Here is a 19530-nt window from a genome sequence, read left to right as displayed (position 1 = left end):
CTAACTTGGGCTGGGAAGGTGGCTCAGCAGTAGAGTGCATGCCGTGCAAGCATGAGGCCCTGTGTTTGATTCCTCAGCACCACATAAACAGAAAAAGCCGGAAGTGGCGCTGTGGCTCCAGTGGTAGAGCACTAGCCTTGAGATGAAGAGCTGAGGGACAGCGCCCAGACCCAGAGTTCAGGCCCCATGACCAGCAAAAAAAAAAAAAAAAAAAAAAAAAAACTATATTTTTCCTAACTCTACACACCTAAGTAAAAAAAAATGCTGTATATTACAAACTTAGTTTTATCTTACATACGGGGGAAAAGTCTACAAGATCTAAGTCTACAAGACTTCATCCAAGAGCCCTGACGCTTAAGGTACTTTGGACCTGAGAATTTCAGTCATCTAAAGTCATCCACTACATGCACTATACACACATGCACTGTATACACACACACACACACACACACACATATTGAATATTATTCCCGCAAGGTCTAGAGTAGTGCTATTCAATCAAACATGTCAGAAAACAACAAGAAAGGGATGAAAAGATTGTTTAGGAGCTCTGAAAATAAAGAATAATTTCTAGGCAGCAATAATAGTTAATATCAATAATTTAAACTAAGACTGTGGGGCTAGGGGTGAATTCAGTGATAGAGCACTTGCCTGGCATTCAGACCAAGCATCACCAGAAAAAGAGGGGAGGGGAAGGGGAGAAAGATTACGGAAAAACAAAGAGAAAAAGAACGAAAGAGACCAGACATTTCTTCAGTGAAGCACATGAATCTTTACACTAAATGAATCTGTGCTAAACATAAGGAGGAATTGTTCATTTTCAACATTTTCCTGATTTTGGATATTGAAATTAGGCATTAAAGATACATATATGCCTACACATGGCCATGCTTTCTGTTAAGGAAAGCTTTTCTGCTGCTTTTTTTTTCCAAAAAAGAAGTCACAACATTAAAAATAAGCAAAATAAGAGCTTTCTTTTCTTCCTTTCTCTTTTTCTTATAATGGAAATGATCTATAACACTGTTTTCACTGAGTTTAAAAAAAAATCTTAATCCCCTACAAAAAAGCCATAGAATGATAACCACAAGTCAATTTGATTTGAATGTGTTCGGCCAATTAAGAGACTAACAATCTAATTTAGAACAGGAAGAATGAGAAAAGCTATGACTTGATGAAAAAGAGAGTTCTAGGGGGCTGGGAAGGTGGCTCAGTGGTAGAGCGCTTGCTTTGCATACATGAGGCCCTGGATTCAATTCCCCAGCACCACATAAGCAAAAAGAAAAAAAGCCAGAAGTGGTGCTGTGGCTCAAGTGGTAGAGTGCTAGCCTTGAGCTGAAGAGCTGAGGGACAGTGCCCAGACCCAGAGTTCAGGCCCCTCGACCGGACCCAAAAAAAAAAAAAAAAAAGTTCTAGGAGGTTCTATTTGATTAAATTTGAACACCAGAACCCTGGATTAATGTTAGAGATTGCAGTGGTGACTTCATGGTTAAATATTCATTTCTCCAAAAGCAACAACAGATAACCATTAAAGAAAATATGTAATATTTGAATAACAATATAAAGAATAGGTTTTGTAATGAACAAAATGCATGGATTACATTACAAAAATTGTGGGAGGTGGCTCATGCCTTTAATCCTAGCTACTCAGGAGGCTGAGATAGTGGTACAAAGCCAAGCTGGGCAGGAAAATCTTTGAGACTCTTACTCTAATTAACCACCAAAATGCCAGAAGTGGAGCTGTGGCTCAAGTGATAGAGTGCTAGACAGTGCTCAGGTCACGAGTTCAAGTCCCAGAACCAGCAAATGAATAACAATAAAAATAATCATTATAAGCTATTAGATATAAAAACTGTAAAAACTTATGGGGTGAATTTCTTTTCCCAGAAATTCAGTTTTCTTGGAAATTTGTTTTTGTGGTTTAAAATATCACATTATTTTCCAGTTAAACCATATGTTGTATACTAAAAGTGTTATTAATGATGATATGTAACCATTGCCATTTTTCACTTCTAAAACTATTCCATGACCCAAAACAGAAACTCTATAATCATTTAAAAGTTAACTCCCAAGCCGAGCATGAAGGGCTCATGCCCATAATCCTAACTAATCAGGGGGCTGAGCTCTGTGGATTGAAGTTCAAAGCCAGCCTGGGCAGAAACGTTTATATCATTTTTATCTCCAATTAACCACAAAAATGCCAGAAGGAGACAGATGTAAGACTCAAGTGGTAGAACACCAGCCTTGAACAAAAAAAGCTCAGGGATAGCACCCAGGCTCTGAATTTAAGCTCCAGTACCAGCAATCAATCAATCATTTAGAAGACTGTTTTCTTAGGTATAATTCTAAATATAAAGAAAAGTGCTGTACCATCCGCCTCACAAAAGTTGTCTGAAGAGTCATCATGCTTGGTCCACTGAAGAACAGCCTTCTGTGTTTCCTCACTTCAAACAAAGAGAACAGTGTCATTCCTTCCTTAACCCATGGCACAAAAGAAACAGAGTACTACTTCTACTGCTCAAAACAAACCACACCTCAGCGATTCATCCACTGCCCCAAGTCGCTCAGCTTGCTCACATTCTTCAAGGAGGTTGGCTTCTTCCGAGTACTAAAACAAAAAGGGGAGCAAAATAGAATGCAACTTATTACATTTAAAAACTTATTACACAAGGGGCTGGGAATGTGGCCTAGTGGTAGAGTGCTTGCCTAGCATGCATGAAGTCCTGAGTTCAATCTCTCAGTACCACATACACAGAAAAAGAAGTGGCACTGTGGCTCAAGAAGAAGAGCGCTAGCCTCGAGCACAGAGACACTCAGGGACTATGCCCAGGCCTTGAGTTTAAGCCCCAGGACAGGCCAAAAAAAAACAAAAAACCTTAATACACAATGTAGAAGTCCACTGAGTCCTTCTGTATACCTGCTGCCATCACTCTGGCCTCCAAACGTAAAAACAAGTTCTCATATTAAAAGGTGTGGCCTTTTGTTTTTGTTGGAGAACAGTTTATGATCATGCTCACAAAACAGAGACTACAGTTCTAAGAAAAACCATTAGTAAAGTATTCATGAAGAAAACTTTTGAGCTGGAAGGAAGTCATGAGGCAAGCAGTCCAATACTGAGGGCATTCATTTTCCCTTCCATAAAGGTAGTAACTGTCAGTACAGCCAGATCACATGTACCTAAAGTTCAACCTGTTCCATGATTCTAAGAATGCCCAGAGCTTACCAAGTCTTATAAAAACTATTCTAATAGCTTTAGGCATTCAAAATATATTCCTAAATAACCATGTTTCTTCCCATTTCTAGAACATTTTACATATGCATAAAAGCTCAACCAGCTCAAGGGCTGCTGGCTCATGCCTATAACCCTCGCTACCCCACAGTCTGGGATCTAAAGACCATGGTGTAAAGCCAGCCCAGGCAGGAAAAGTTCATGGGATTTTTATCTCCAATGAATCACCAAAAAGCCCGAAGTGTCAGTGTGGCTCAAATGGTACAGCCCCAGTTTCAAGCAAAGAAAGCTAAGAGACGGCGCCTAGTCCCTGGTTTAAGTTGCAGAATCAGCACAAAAAAAAAGAGAGAAAATTTGTTTTAAAATAGATCTGTGCATACCACAACAAAAATGTAAAACCCTAGTGTGATTATCTGAATATTTAAAAATAAGCCAAACCAAACAATTGTTCTTAGCTCTTATTTAATAATTCTCTAGCTTCATGAATAAATTATATTTTTCTTAATGTGATATCATTGGCATGTTGCTGAAGAAAATATTTTTCAAATATGCTCTCATCATTTTTAATTTTTCATAAAATTACTCACACTCTCTTCAAAGTTATATTTTTTATGACTAATTAACTTTAAACTATTAATATCTTAAATGGACCCTTTTCTACAGATCCAAAGTTTTTTACTTAAGAAAACATTCTCCAAGCCAGGCGCTGGTGGCTCACGCCTGTAATCCTAGCTACTCAGGAGGCTGAGATCTGAGGATCGCGGTTCAAAGCCAGCCCGGGCAGGAGAGACCGTGAGACTCCTATCTCCAATAAACCACCAGAAAACCGGAAGCGGCGCTGTAGCTCAAGTGGTAGAGCGCTCACCTTGAGCTGAAGAGCTGAGAGACAGCGCCCAGGCCCAGAGTTCAAGCCCCACGACCGACAAAAAAAAAAAAAAAAGAAAAAAACATTCTCCAAAGTAAAATATGTGCAAATATTTTTTTCGGGGGGGGGGGGGGGGGTCTGGTCATGGCGCCTGAACTCTGGGCCTGGGTGCTGTCCTTCAGCTCTTCAGCTCAAGGCTAGCACTCTACCACTTGAGCCACAGCGCCACTTCCAGCTTTTTTCTTTTTGCTTATATGGTGCTGAGGAATCGAACCCAGGGCCTTAGGCATGCAAGGCAAGCGCTCTACCACTGAGCCATCATCCCAGCCCATGTGCAAATATTTTAAACCAAATATTTCCACAGGTTCTATTAGGTGAAAAAGTTCAATTGTATCTACCTTACTTCTGAGACTTTAATTCTGAAATCTTACAACCATGTAACAATTATAAACAAATGGGTTTATCTAAGATTGGTTTTAAAATAACTGGAAAAAGCTGAGTTCTAGTGGCTCATGCCTATAATCCTAGCTACTCAGGAGGCAGATATCTGAGGACTATGGTTCAAAGTCAGCCCAGGCAGGAGTCTGTGACTCTTATCTCCAATTAACCACCCAAAAGCTGGAAATGGAGCTGTGGCTCAAGTGATAGAGCACCACCCTTGAGTGACAGTACCCAGGCCTTCAGTTCAAGCCCCAAGACTGGCACCAAAATTAAACCATCAGGAGAGAAGAGAAATGGAGCAATAAATGACACAGGAAATGGATCTTTCAGTTTTTCATTAAAAAACTAGACCCAAGGCTAAGCATGGTGGTATACACCTGTATTTCAAGAGACACAAGGATTACAAGTTGGAAGCCTGTCCAAGCTAAGTTAGACTCTATCTCAAAAACAAAATACAAACAAAAGGGTTTAGGGATTTGTTCAGGTGACAGAATATTTGCCTACCATGAATTATATTATATTCAATCCATAGAACTGAAAAAATATATATCTATACTAGAAGCAGCAATAAGCCTATGAACCTACCTTATAGCTTGCAGATTTAATTCCATCAGGAACCTCATCCTGAAAAAGAAAAATGCATATTCTTTGACAACATTCTGTCTTCTGCAAAAATATTTTAAATTTCTACTATCTATGAGAAAAATTCATGAAACCTTGCAGTTAACAGATTTTCAATTACATGGTTTTATATGATTTCTTTTTTTTAATTGTGAAAATACTGTACAGAAGGGTTACAATTACATGCGCAAGGTAATGAGTACATTTCTTATCAAGCATTGTTGCCTCCTCCTTTGTTTCCCCTTACTATCTCTTCCCATCTCCCCCCCCAATATGATTTCTTAAAAGAAAATAAAATTTCAAAAAACTGATGGAATAGTACAACATGGAAATATAAGAAACTTACATTATTCCCTTTAGGATTCAAATTGTCCCCTGTTTTCCACTAGGAAATACTAAGTACTGACTAAGCACTTGTGTCCTTTGGATAATGCCTGGGAAGCCCCTTAGAAGCATTTATTTTATGATGGCAAAATATTCTGGGTTCATATTGCTTGCTTCACTCTTAGAATCAAGCATTTCTTAAGGAGCCCTGGACTTTACTAAGGAAAGCAGAACTGTTTAGTCATGTTGGCTACTTCTGACTACAGGAACAACTTAGAGTCAGTGATGCCAAGAGCAGAGATAGAACCAGAACTCTGAAACTGCCAACTATATCCCCAGGACCCACACACAGCCTACCCCATGGTGAACCTTCCACACTTGGAACTAGATCAGTGGGTATTGTTCTCAATAGCTGGACATGTTTTCTCATATAATAAGCAGTGTCCGGGAAGTGGCGCTGTGGTTCAAGTGATAGAGTGCTAAACCTTGAGCTGAAGACCTAAGGCACAATGCTGAGGCCCAGAGTTCAAGCCCCACGACCAAAAATAAAAAATCCCAACCAAGAATAAACAGTGTCCAATGCCTACATCTCAACAAAATCAGCTCTATAATATTTGTGGCTGCCTTATATCCATCTTTGAACATCAGTCCAATTTCTTTGCTAGGTGAAACTCCTAAATTAATTGCTAGGTTGAAGATGTGTGTGTGTGTGTGTGTGTGTGTGTGTGTGTGTGTGTGTGTGTGTGTGTGTGTGTGTGTGTGTGTGTGTGTGTGTGTGTGTGTGTGTGTGTGTGTGTGTGTGTGGTGTGTGTGTGTGTGTGTGTGTGTGTGTGTGTGTACACAGCCTTATCTTTGGGGGGGGGGTGTGTATTTGTGAAAATCTTCAAAACAACCTAAAGAAACTCAATGAAAACTAAACCAAAAGGGGAATAGGGGCAGGGAAAGAGAAAAAGACTGGGGGTACTAGTGGAAGGGGATTGGGATAAGGAGGAGGAAGAAAGAGGACTTTCCAAGTAAAGTGTTTGTATTTTGAAAGCAGAACAATGAAATCTTTTTAAATTGCTTGGGAAAGGAGTGTAGGGAGAGTAATAGAGTAGGTGAGAATGATTGGATACATTGTAAACATATGTAGAAATGTAACAATGAAATCTGCCCCTCCCCATAATAACTAACATAAGCTAATTAAAAAAAAAAAAAAGTAAGCCCTACACCAGTGGCTCATACCTGTAATCCTAGCTAGCCAGGAGGCTGCAGATCTGTGGATCTGAGGATTGAGGTTCCAAGCCAACCTGGGCAGGAAAGTCCATGAGCTGAATGAGAGCTCCAGGACCTGGGTTCAAGCCTCAGCACAGGGGAAGGGGGAAGGGACTGTACCTGACAGTAAAGATACAGTAGTTCTTAAATGTTTATATGGTTCTTACAGATTGACAAGGTTTGACTGCACAGTCCCTTCTTCCACACTGGTTGATATCACTCCAGAAAGGACATGGCCTCTTCAGGTTTACCTGTTAAATGATAACAGAAAAAAGTTGTAGAAATATGAATCCTGAGATTACATTGCCAGCTGTTGAATTATGATGCTACAGCCTGCTATGCTGTCTACAATTATGCTATTGATTCCACTCACCTATTTGTACAGATGTGTACCTAACATAGGTAAGTGGCAGACGTAGTTAGAAACACAACATGCACCACTAAATAGATAGCAGCTAGGAGTCAACATTGGCTTATATCACTGCTGACCAATTCTCATAGTTTTTGTTTGTTTGTTTGGTTGGTTGGTTGGTTAGTCATGGGGCTTGAACTCTGGGCCTGGGCACTGTCCCTCACTCTTCAGCTCAAGGCGAGTGCTCTACCACTTGAGCCACAATGCCACTTCTGGTTTTCTAGTGGTTTATTGGAGATAAGAGTCTCACGGACTTTCCTGTCCGGGCTGGCTTTGAACCGCAATCCTCAGATCTCAGCCTCCTGAGTAGCTAGGATTACAGGCGTGAGCCACCAGCGCACAGCAACTCTCATAGTTTTAAAGCCACACTTAACAGTAGAAAACAGTTAGCCAATTGTGCTTTAAGACAGCAACCAAAGCCGGGCGCTGGTGGCTCACGCCTGTAATCCTAGCTACTCAGGAGGCTGAGATCTGAGGATCGCGGTTCAAAGCCAGCCCGGGCAGGAAAGACCGTGAGACTCCTATCTCCAATAAACCACCAGAAAACCGGAAGTGGCGCTGTAGCTCAAGTGGTAGAGCGCTCGCCTTGAGCTGAAGAGCTGAGGGACAGCGCCCAGGCCCAGAGTTCAAGCCCCACGACCGACAAAAAAAAAAAAAAAAAAAAAAAAAAAAAAAAAAAAGACAGCAACCAAATACTCCAGTAACCTAGTTTTCTGGATTCTTTCAGTGGTTCTCTTAACAGAACATGTTCCAAGTGACTTGTTACAGTAATGGGTTGAAATAAAAAAAGTAATGGGGGGCTGGGAAGGTGGCTCAGTGGTACAGTGCTTGCCTTGCATGCATGAGGACCTGGGTTCGATTCCCCAGCACCACATAAGCAAAAAGAAAAAAAAAAGCCAGAAGTGGCGCTGTGGCTCAAGTGGTAGAGCGCTAGCCTTGAGCTGAAGAGCTGAGGGACAGCGCCCAGGCCCAGAGTTCAGGCCCCACGACCGGACCCAAAAAAAGTAATGGGTTGAAATGCCTCATCACAATTTTTTAAAATTTATTTTCATTAGTTAGAGTCAATATGACATTTGAAAGAAGTTTGAACTATTTTGAAAACAATGTAAGAGTTTCTGTTCTGACTTCAATTTAACCAATGAGTTTCTAACACCAGAGTATAAAATTGCTATTGAAATTTAAAAAGCCAATAGATATCCAAACTTCTAACTATTTTGTTACCATAATCTCAAAGCAATTCTTAAGAAATGTAATTGCATGTCAGAAGTATTCTTACACACACAAAAAAATTAATACCTTGTAATATCTAAAGTAGTCGCTTTCAAGAAGTTTTTGCAGTCTTGGGAAAAGTCTGTAGTTATTAAATCTATCGATGGTTTCAACATCACAGGTGCAATCATCCAAGTAACCACTAACCTGTTACAAAGAAAATGAAATGCTGAATTAAAATCTCCTAGATGCAGTAAGGTTCTTCTTCCTCACATGATTATTATTTAAAAAAAAAAAAAAAAAGTCTGCTCAAGCTGAGCATGGCAGTGTGCACCTGTAATCCCAGTACTAAGGTAGGAAGAACATGAGCTCCAGGTCAGCTTGGGATATATAATGAGATCCTTTGTCAAAGATACATAATGGGATCCTTTGTCAAATAAAGGAATAAAAGAAAGGCTTCTACTCAACCAACCCTATCCTCATTCCCAGTCATAGTTTTCTAATATGAGACAGGAAAAAAACCTAATAACCTAGTCATACTGTTGCTGTTACTATAACCCTAGAAGAATGCTTTTGGAAGGCATGCTAATCTCATAATGGCATGTGCATGTGCTCGCACAAGCGCGTGCGTGCACACACACACACACACAGAGTTGGGCCCCTGACAGCCCTTTTGCAATCTCCCCTCGAGACTCCAGGTTGACCTGCCCAAAGTAGAAGCATTTTCCAGGGGCTGGGCCAGGAAATAAGTCAACTCAGACCATACTCCATCATGACATCTAAAGAGCACCTGAACCAACTGGCAGAGACAGGGCTAATTCTAAAAGGCACAAAGCAACAGAGGTAGAAGAGTAGGGAGCATTACTATTTGGCCATCCTGAGGATTTCCTGCTCCAGTTTCCACCCATTTAACCGGAAGCCCAGTTGCATTCAATTTCTTTTTCTTAAGACTCTGTGTTCTTTTAATTGTGCTGGTCCAGGAGCCTGAACTCAGGGCCTAAGTGCTGTCCCTGAGCTTCTTTTGCTCAAGTCTAGTGCACAGCTCCACTTGTAGCTTTTTTTTTCTCACAGACTTTACTGCCTGTCTGGGATGGCTTTGAACCGTGATTCTCAGATCTTAACCTCCTGAGTAGGTAGGATTATAAATGTAAGTCACAGGCGCCTGGCTCACTCTGTGTTCTTGTATTTCACTGTCTAAGTCTTTCCTATTTTAACTGTAGAGGATGTGCAAGTCAGACAAGTTTGGTGTACATATATATATATATATATATATATATATATATATATATATATATACACATAGAGAGAGAGAGAGAGAGAGAGAGAGAGAGAGAGATGAAAAAACAAGAGACATGAAACTAAATTTATATATAAAGGACACTAATCCATTGTAAGTACCTTCCCCTCCCCCCCAATATTGGGCAACAACTACTTTTAGAGTTGGAATGGTTCTTAGAAACAAATTATCATTAGCAACACTGAACTAATAAACTAACCACAAAGCTAATCCTAACCTTCAAATGCTTAACAGTGATGTCTTAAATCCTATTTACTAGATCAAACTATTAAATGTATCTATTTGCTAGGCAGCGTGGCACATGCTTGTAAATCTAGGTACTCCAGTGGCTGAGATTGGGAGGATTATGGTTCCAGGCTAACCTGGGCAAAAAGTTAACGAGACAAGACAGGTGTTGCTGGCTCATAACTGTAATCCTAGCTACTCAGGAGGCTGAGACCTAAGGATGGTGGTCCAAAGCTAATCAAGGCAGGAAAGTCAGTGACACTCTTCTCTCCAATTAACCACCAAAAGACCAGAAGTAGAGGTATGGCTCAAGTGGTAGGGTGCCAGTCTTGAGTGGAAAAAGCTAAGGGACAGCACTCAGACACTGAGCTCAAGCCCCAGTATTGACACATACACACACAAATAAAGTTCATAAGACTCCATCTCAATAGGAAAGGAAAGTATGGTAGTGTGTGTGTTGGCTCAGTTACAGTAAAAAGTGTATATAAGAGCATCATGGTCTAGGCTAGGTTAGGCAAAAAGCAAGACCCTGTCTAAAAACATAACCAAATAACCAAAGCCTAAAGGGCTAGAAAGGTGTCTTGAGTGGTAGAACACCTGCCTTGCAGGCAGGGGGGCAGGAGACCATGAGTGTGTGTGTGTGTCTGTGTCTGTGTCTGTGTCTGTGTCTGTGTGTGTGTCTGTCTGTGTGTGTGTGTGTCTGTGTGTGTGTGTGTGTGTGTGTGCGTGTGTGTGTGTGTGCGTGCGCGCGCGCGCCCGCAGGCTGCCCATCCAGGATCAGAGCAAAAAAAAAAAAAAAGCAATATTCAAGCATTAACACTTTTTATTGATTTTTCTAGTCTTACTTAGACTAATTCAGTTTCTAGATATCTGATCTACATATTTATCATAAAAATAACTTTTTATATCATATACAAATATGACCTTGTTCCTTACTAAAACCTCTGAGGACATAATAACTTTATAATCCTAATTCTACCTCCATCGCTCCATCTCACTCTCTTTCTCTCTTCTTCTCCCTCTCTTGTTCCTTCTCCCTCTCTCCTCTCTATCTTTGATGCTGAGGATCAAACCAGGGCCCGGAGCATGCTAAACAGGACTGTACCATTGAACTACACCTCCAGCTCCACCAAATCCTAATTTTGGAGACTGACAACACTTGGATGATGCAATTTTTCATATCTTCTTTTGTTTTTGGTGGGTCATGGGGCTTGAACTCTAGGCCTGGGTGCTGTCCCTGAGCTCTTCAGCTCAAGATGAACACTCTACCATTTGAGCCACAGCGCCACTTCCAGTTTTCCGGTTTTCTGGCGGTTAATTGGAGATAAGAGTCTCATGAGTTTTCCTGTCCTGGCTGACTTTGAACCATGATCCTCAGATCTCAACCTCTTAAGTAGCTAGGATTATAGGCGTGAGCTACCAGCACCCTGCTATATCTTCTTTTTAACCTCAAAAGCAGAACTCCTAAGGACATCTTGCACTCCCTGTACAGTGTCAATTATACTTCAATGAGGGGCAAAAAAATATGTGTGTTCAAAGTGTGTCTATTTGCCAAAAAACTTTAGGTCTATTAAATTTTACTATGTTTTGTGATCCTGAAAAAATATTAAAAATTTTAATCAGTCTTATTGTATATATTGTATATATTTAAGTATACTACATGCTATGGGATTCATATAGTAACATACCATATTAGAGTTACCCATATTCCCCTATAACTTACCCAGTGAGCAAAATCCTGACTTACAATAACTATTCCTAACTGTAGTCTTCATGTGATACATCGGACCTCTAAATACTCATACTCACAAAGATAAACAAAATGTGACACCAACACACACACAAAGGAAATACTCCAATTCCAAACAAAAAAAGGAGATTTACCTATCCATGTTGTAAACAGATTGGAAAACATTATGTAATATGAAATAAAGCAGACACAGAAAGAAAATTTTGCACAAACATATCTATATACAAACTATCTGAAGAGAGTACAATCTCTTCAGAGACTGAAATTGGTGAAGAAAGGAGGAAATGGGGGAGGGGGTGGAGATGGGAAGGGATGGAAGGGGAAACAAAGGAGGAGGCGACAATGCTTGATAAGAAATGTACTCATTACCTTGTTCATGTAATTGTAACCCCTCTGCACAGTATTTTCACAATAAAAAAATATTTTTTACAAAAAGGAGGAAATGGGGAGATGTAGATGAATGGATTACAAAATAGCAGGCATGTGTGGTGAAGAACACAGGAACAATATGACTTGGACCTATAATCCTAGCTACTAGGGAGGTTGAAAGAAGGATCACAGTTGAAGGACAGCCTGGAAGGAAAAGGTTGCAAGACCTCAGTCTCAATCAATGAAAGCTGGGTGTGGTGGTAATCTCCAGTCATCCTAGCTATGAGCGAAGTATAAATAGGGTTGTGGTCCATGTCAGCCTGGGCAAAAAACCAAGAACTTATTAAAATAATAACAAAAGCAAAAAAAAAAAAAAAAAGGCTGAGCATATAGCTCAAGTGGTAGAGTATCTGCCTAGCAAGTTCAGGGTCCTGAGCTCAAATCTCAGTTCTGCCAAAAACAAGGAAAAAAGAAAATTATTCATTCCTTAACCAAGTGGAAATTTGGAAGTGTCAGGAACGTTAAAAGCTATCACCACCTTAAAATCTTAGCTTTATTACAAATTGTTGTCAATTGACTCAAAAGACACAAGCATGATAATATTTCTCCGTGTTCCTCATATGGAAAAGCCTGGACCACAACAGTCACTTAGGAGTCAGTGGACAGTGCTCCAGAAGAACTTGTGAACAACCCACCTCACTAGGCTTTAATCTTGGGCTTATATCCAATCCCATCCCACAGATTGCCAAGTGTCTTCCCATATCCCAATCTCGCAGTCTAAAATTTTAAACCAGTTGTAAAATTGACTTAAGATACTTGGCAGGTTAAGGCACCTAAAATACCTATTTACAGAGTAAATCTACAGTGCATTCCAAACTAAAAATAATCTATTTTCACAGAGGATACTTCCTAAGAGTATCTGAGCTCTCCCTCTCATGAGTCTGGTAGACATCTACCAACTCTGATGGTTCTAGGAGTGACTAGCATTCATTATATGAAGATGGCCTGAGTTTTCATTCCTCTTTAATCAAATGAAATGCAAAAGAGGTTCATACTGCCTCCATAGCTGGGCTTCAGTTTTTCTCCTGAAGTGACTCCTGGAAAATATATCCAAGAGATCCATGAATTGAGACAGGGTTTACATGTTCATTCTCTCTAACAGTATGAATGGAGCAATATTTGTCAAAAAGCAATAATAAATAGGAAGGCCTTTATCGGCTTAAAAGCCACGCCTATTACATATACTATTTTGGTTTGAAGAAAGGGTTGGCCCTGGGTTTGAGTATAATTGAGTTATTTACTCAAACTATTGACAGACATACACAATAATAGTCATTTGTGTGTGGACAATTATGTTATATATTGATAGGAATTTTTGTGCATGTGTGTTCTGGTCCTGGGTCTTGAAATCAAGGCCTGGGCATTTTCCCTGAGCTTTTTTGCTCAAGGCTAGTACTCTACAACTTGAGCCATAGCTCTACTTCCAGCTTTTTCTTTGGTAGCTAATTGGAAATAAGAGTCTCTTGAACTTTTTCTGCCCAGGCTAGCATCAAACTGTGGTCCTCCGATCCCAGTATCCTCCTGAGTAGCTAAGATTACATCTGTGAGCCACTGGTGCCTGGCTAATACAATTACTTTTTTAAAAACAAGAACAGCGCCCAAGCCCAAAGTTTAGGCCCCATGGCCAACCAAAAAAAAAAAAAAAAAGCAAGGGGTTGTATAGAACGAAGTTGTCCTATATAACTAAACACTTATTTGAACAAGAAACACTGTGATATTATTTTCAAAAGAACTTAGAGCGCACAGTGAGTGAAATCAATTTAGTAAGACTTGTAGCCAATAGGCATTTGCAGTAACTGACCAAGTTCAGATTTAACTGAAGCCATCAACCCATCTGAAATAGCTCGCTAAGCAAAATAATTTTCTGGACATCTTGTACTATAATTTCCCTAACATAGTCTAAGCACAGATTATGCACCAGGTCTCCAAGACTCTGAAATTTCAAAAGGAAAATTTTTTAATTCTTTGTTTTAAATCTCCACCTCAAAACTTAATGACAGTAGACTTGAACAAATGCTGACAGAACTTATTCTGATTACTCTATACATTTTACTTCAATGTCTTTCTAGGTCAAGCAACTACATATCCAATTCATGCTCAGACCAGAGAGGATATCCTGTGAGCAGAACCCCAACTGTAACCCAGGTACCCCTGCAACAGTATGAGGGGAGGGGTGCTGAGGATGTGGCAAGCCAAAGCAGAAGGGGTAATAGACAACAAGAAGGGAACTAGAGTTGCTGTTGTTTAGTTTGTTTTACTTTGTTTTAGTTTTCAGACAAAGTCTCCTTATATAGCCCAGGCTGGCCTTGAACTCCCAATCCTCCTACTTCAGCCCTTCCCTCCCCCAGCAGTGCTAGGAATAAAGACTAGTACCACCCATTTGGCTTCCAAACTGCTGTGTGTGTGTGTGTGTGTGAGTGTGTGTGTGTGTGTGCGCGCGCGCGTGTGTGCCCGCACACGCATGCATGCTCATAATGGGACTTGAACTCAGCCTTGTGCTCTCACTTGGCCTTTTTGCTCAAAGCAGTCAGTTCTCAGCCCTCTAAGCAGCCAATATCACAGATGTGAGCCAGCGCACAGTTTCTTAATTGCTTTTTACATGCTTAGGACCTATGTCTGCCATCAACCCACCACGAGGATCACCCACCAAACTGTAGGCCTGTCTGGCCATAGTAACCTCTATATCTGAGTATGTACTCAGATCAGTGGACACCGTGGACAGAAACTTAGGTTGAATAAATCTTTTGCACTAGTGGTCTCTTCTTGTCGCTTCTTATTTTTTTCTTCCCTTTCTCTCATCCTGGTTTTCTGTACATGTCTATCATCATGCTTGTCTCACTGACCTTACCTTCTCCGTCCTCATCCCTTCTACTATTAGCCAGAGAGAACTAACATACACTCTTCATTTATTGTATTGGAATTCAGTAGGCTATTTTCTATTTCTCTTACAATTGTCTGTTACTATGTGACCCTTCCTTCCTCCCTCTCCTTCTCTCCTTTCTCTCTTCCTTTTTTCCTCCCTTCCTCAATACCATCTTACTAAGTTGCCTAAGCTGGCTCTGAATTTGCTCTCTTCCCGCTTCAGCCTAGCTACCTGTGTGCTGGGATTATAAACCAGAACCAACATTTCCAGCCAATTCACAATTCTTTAAAGTTGACGCTGAAGACAAAAAGAGACAGCCACTCCTATTCTAAAACAAAAAGAAAGGTGCCTAACAGATTTTTTTATTTAAATCTAAGGATATTGTAGAAAGAGGGACCCTTAATCACTGATCAGAGTAAACAATGTAAAAATGTATAAACTTCACAGTGTTAGGCAGATTTGTAAAGCTGGGGATGGGAGAAAAAGCAAATGCATTTGCTTTTTACTCTACTGCTAAACTCCCAGCCTGGCTGAAAATCTTAGCACCTATCCTTATTCACAGATTTATCTGAGGTTTTAACCAAATGCAATAAAATAATAATAATTATTATTATTATATAGTTATAAAAATCAGCTGAGCACTGGTGGCTCACAATCATAACCCTTGCTATCTGGGAGGTAGAAATAAGACCACAGTGCCAGGACAGCCCAGGCACAAAGTATCTCAACCAATACCTAGGTACAGTGGCTTAGCCTTGTCATCCCAGCTACATGGGAAGCTGATAGGGCAAAAAAAGTTTGCAAAACTCCCATCTCAATAAAAGAAAAAGCTGAGTGTTGTCATACACACTTGTCATTCCAGTTATGGGTATAAAAGGATCTCGGTCCAGGCTAGTCCAGGTAGAACAAGATTCAAAGCTAGTCTAGGCCACAAAGTCCATGAGACTCTTTTTTTTTTTTTGGGGGGGGGGAGGCAAGGGGGGAAGGTGTCCGGTCCTGGGGCCTGAACTCTGGGCCTGGGCGCTGTCCCTCAGCTCTTCAGCTCAAGGCTAGTGCTCTACTACTTGAGCCACAGCGCCACTTCCGGCTTTTTTCTTTTTGCTTATGTGGTGCTGAGGACTCGAACCCAGGGCCTCATGCATGCAAGGCAAGCGCTCTACCACTGAGCCACCTTCCCAGCCCCCGTGAGACTCTTATCTCCAATTAACAACCAAAAAGCCAGAAATGGAGTTGTGGCACAAGTAGTAGAACACTAGCCTTGAGCATGAAAACTCAGGGACAGTGCCAGGCCCTGAGTTCAAGGACTGGCACCAAAAAACAAAAAAAGTATTCTCCCAAGGCAAAAAAGTTTACAGAATGTGCTTAGTTGATCTAACACAATGAAATTTTGCAATTTCTTAAACGGCAGTATGTTTTGAGTAGAAACTGAGTGGTATTCTAAGAAAAATACATCAAGCATCCATAACACAGTACTAAACTCCTGAGCAGGTGTGTTTTTTTCCTTAATGGCAGTACCCACAGATACCAAGGATCTGCTGTACTTATTTTCAGCTGATTGAACTTTGGGTGTGTGATGTCCATAAATACTAAGTATTTGATTGTATGTCCTTTGAGCCGCTGAAGAAGAGCACCTTTCCAATGTCTTACTTGTATGGCAGCAATTTTCTTCCAACTTCTTTTACAAATTCCCAATTTAGTCAGCAAAACAAAAGATCCAAGAATTTAAGTCAGTAGAAAGAGCAGGACACTAGTAGTTCACACCTGTAATCCTAGCTACTTCAGAGACTGAGATCTGAGGATCATGGTTCAAAGCCAGCCAGGGCAGAAAGTTCAAGAGACTTATCTCTAATTAACCAGTTAAAAAGCCAGAAGTAGAGGCATGCCAGTGGAGCACTAGATAGGCTCTAGAGGGGAAAAAAAGAGAGAAAGAAAGAGAGAGAGGCCCTCAGTTCAATTCCCAAAGCCCCAGTAATGCCCCTCACAAATAAAACAATGAAAGAAATAACATCTCTGCCACTCATATGTATGGAAGTGCTTCTTTCCTCTCTGGACAGTACCATGGACATACATACATGTTATGTCTGTTCATGAATGGTAAAATCCTCATAAATCGAATAATGTAGATGCTGGTTATCTCATGTATGTGTGTGTATATAGATATAGATATAGATATATAATGTGTGTGTGTTCTTGCAGTACTGAAGATCAAACCCAGGGCTTCATGCTTGCTAGGCAACTTCACCACCATTAGAGTCAGGCCCTGAGCCACACCCTCAGCCCTTTTGTTTGTATTTTGCTTTTGAGATAGGGTCTCAGCAACTGCTCAGACCAGTCTCAAATTAGGGATCCACTTATCTCCACTTCCTGAGTAGCTGGAACTACGGAAGTGTGTAACCACATCCAGCTTAAAAATGTAAAGCTACCCACCAAGATGTAGCTTGAAAGAATAAAACCATTTACCAATGGCTCACAGCTACTTTGGAAGCTGAGAGCAGAAAGGTCAAGGGGCAAGACCAGCCTTAGCAGAAGTCTGGAGATCCTATCTCAAAAATAACCAGCAAAAGCAGAGCTGGAGGTATATGGCTCCGGTGATACACCAGCCTAACAAGCTAAAGGCTCTGAGTTTAAGCCCAGTACCAAAACAAAAAAAAAAGTAATCGCAGCCAACCATGGTGGTGCATACCTAATACCAACATTTGAGAGGCTGAGGCAGAAAGATCAGGAGTTGAAGGTCAGCCTAGAGACCATGTCTCATGAAAACAAAAACATCTGAACAAGAATGCTACACTTTCCAAAGAATAGAATAATACAAACATTGACTTCAGATGTTACTGAATGATTCTAAGCTACATGTTGGCCGTTCCTGATGACTGCCAAAATGAAATTCAGAGTTATTTCAATTTGCCTCTTCTAAAGGACCTCACCCAAAATGAACTTAAGCTATAGTCCCTCTCCCCTCCCACATCACCACCAAAAAAAAAAAAAAAAAAAAAAAAGGGATGGTTTTGAAATATAAAATACAAAGACAGAAAAACTAAATTGAATTTGTTGCTCAGGGAAACGACACCTCTTACTCTCACGAAAGGAAATAATCCTAAACTCGTAACCAAACTTTATATTTAGGAGTGAAGGGTGACACGTTAGAACACCATAACAGCCAGACAGGAAAACATCACCAGTCAGATAGAACACCGTGACAAGTCAGGAAAAAGGAAACACGCGGAGGGGCTGGCGAAGCCACACCCGCACAGGCACCCCAAATTCCAGGTCAAGTTCGAAGTGAGAACCGGCCGAGATTCTACGGAAAGAGCGACTAGGGTGGGTGCCCACCGTCCGCACACCCCCTTTCCCACCGTCAGGGAAGGCCAGGAAGGGCGAACCCCACGCCCCTGGCGGGGTGCAGATCGCGGGAGGGCGCGCGGCATCCAGGCTGCATGGAAACACACCGGTCGTCGCCCTGCCAGACAAGGGATGGAGGTCTGCGACCCTAGCCGGGGGGGCCGGGGTCGGGGGCTCATTCCCCGGGGGAGAGGCGCGATGACGGCCCCCTCCCCGACCCCTCACCTGGCCGGGCGCGCTCGCCGCTCACCTGGCAGAAGCACCGCTGCGCCGCCGTCTCCGGAGGCTGCTGGTCCCCGCGGCCGGAGCGCAGCAGCCACGCTGCGCTCAGGAGGCCGATCAGGAAGCCCCGGCTCCAGCTCATGGTGGCCCCGCCGCTCCGCGTCCCCAGCACCCGGGCGCAGGCCGCGCGCTCGCAGATGAAGCCCGCGCCTCCGGGCCCGCGGCGCCGCCCCGCCTCCGGGCACCTCCCCGGCCCGCCCCCAGCCCCGGAGCCGCCGGCCCCGCCGAGCCTGCGGACGTGCGGCGGCGCCCGCGCCGGCTGCCCGCGGCCCCCGGCCCGCCTCCTTCTCACCCCGCGGGGCTGACGCACGATCCCGTCACCCCGCGCCGCCGTGCGGGCCCGGGACACCCCGGCCTGCAGTCTGCACCCCGTGCGCAAACCACCTCCCCGCCCCCCGGCCCCCGACCCGGCGCGGGAGTCCGGGTGTTTCCGGTCCCCCGCCCCGGTCCCCGTCGGCCAATCCTTCCGCCTGTCGGGACGAGGGAACCGAACCGTAGGAATTACGTGTCCCCCGAGTCCCGGCCGGTCTTAAAACCGAAAGGGACACCGATCGGCTGCCTGCCACAGGCCGCCGGTGCAACGTAGGCTTTCGGCGAGCTGTAGCAAAGAGCACCCAAGGGGAACGGGGGAAATCCGCTGCGTCAGAATCCGCTGCGTATTCTAAACAAACCAGGCGCCTTGCAAAGCCAAAGGTGGCCAACGCCAACCCAACTAGTCAGCTTGGGTCAGAACCACCTCTCCTCTCCTAAGCCCAAGTAAACCAGACAGGGGAGATGCCACAAGGACTGGAGCCCCACGGCAAAAGAACCACGTCCTCTCGTTCCCAGAGTTAGGAAACTGAGTCACGAGGGCATCAGAATAAAGAAAGAGCAGAAAAGGACCTCAACAGACCAGATCGGCTTTATTGGAAAGCTGAAGAGGAACCCCAAGGTGACTTGAGGAGAGTCAGAAGACCGGAGGAGTACTGGGGGACCGGGGTGAAGGGACTTAAA

At 42.6% G+C, this 19530-nt stretch overlaps 1 protein-coding gene across 1 annotated transcript in view; it reads right to left on the bottom strand.

Annotated features, from left to right (window-relative positions):
- Positions 1 to 18658, bottom strand: part of Ero1a (endoplasmic reticulum oxidoreductase 1 alpha) — a 45892-nt gene extending 27234 nt beyond the window's left edge. Inside the window, exons 1-6 of the mRNA XM_070033258.1 lie at positions 18506 to 18658; positions 8440 to 8559; positions 6899 to 6982; positions 5118 to 5156; positions 2532 to 2605; positions 2368 to 2441 (exon numbers count right to left, since the gene is read on the bottom strand). Of these exons, the coding sequence (XP_069889359.1) occupies positions 2368 to 2441; positions 2532 to 2605; positions 5118 to 5156; positions 6899 to 6982; positions 8440 to 8559; positions 18506 to 18619 (505 nt within the window). The 5' untranslated portion in view covers positions 18620 to 18658. The remainder of the gene's footprint in view (positions 1 to 2367; positions 2442 to 2531; positions 2606 to 5117; positions 5157 to 6898; positions 6983 to 8439; positions 8560 to 18505) is intronic.
- Positions 18659 to 19530: the final 872 nt, after the last annotated feature.

This window comes from Dipodomys merriami, unplaced genomic scaffold (genome assembly GCF_024711535.1).
Source record: "Dipodomys merriami isolate MVZ:Mamm:240054 unplaced genomic scaffold, mDipMer1.0.p SCAF_1, whole genome shotgun sequence".
Lineage (NCBI taxonomy): Eukaryota > Metazoa > Chordata > Mammalia > Rodentia > Heteromyidae > Dipodomys > Dipodomys merriami.
This window is presented reverse-complemented; position numbering and strand designations above follow the sequence as displayed.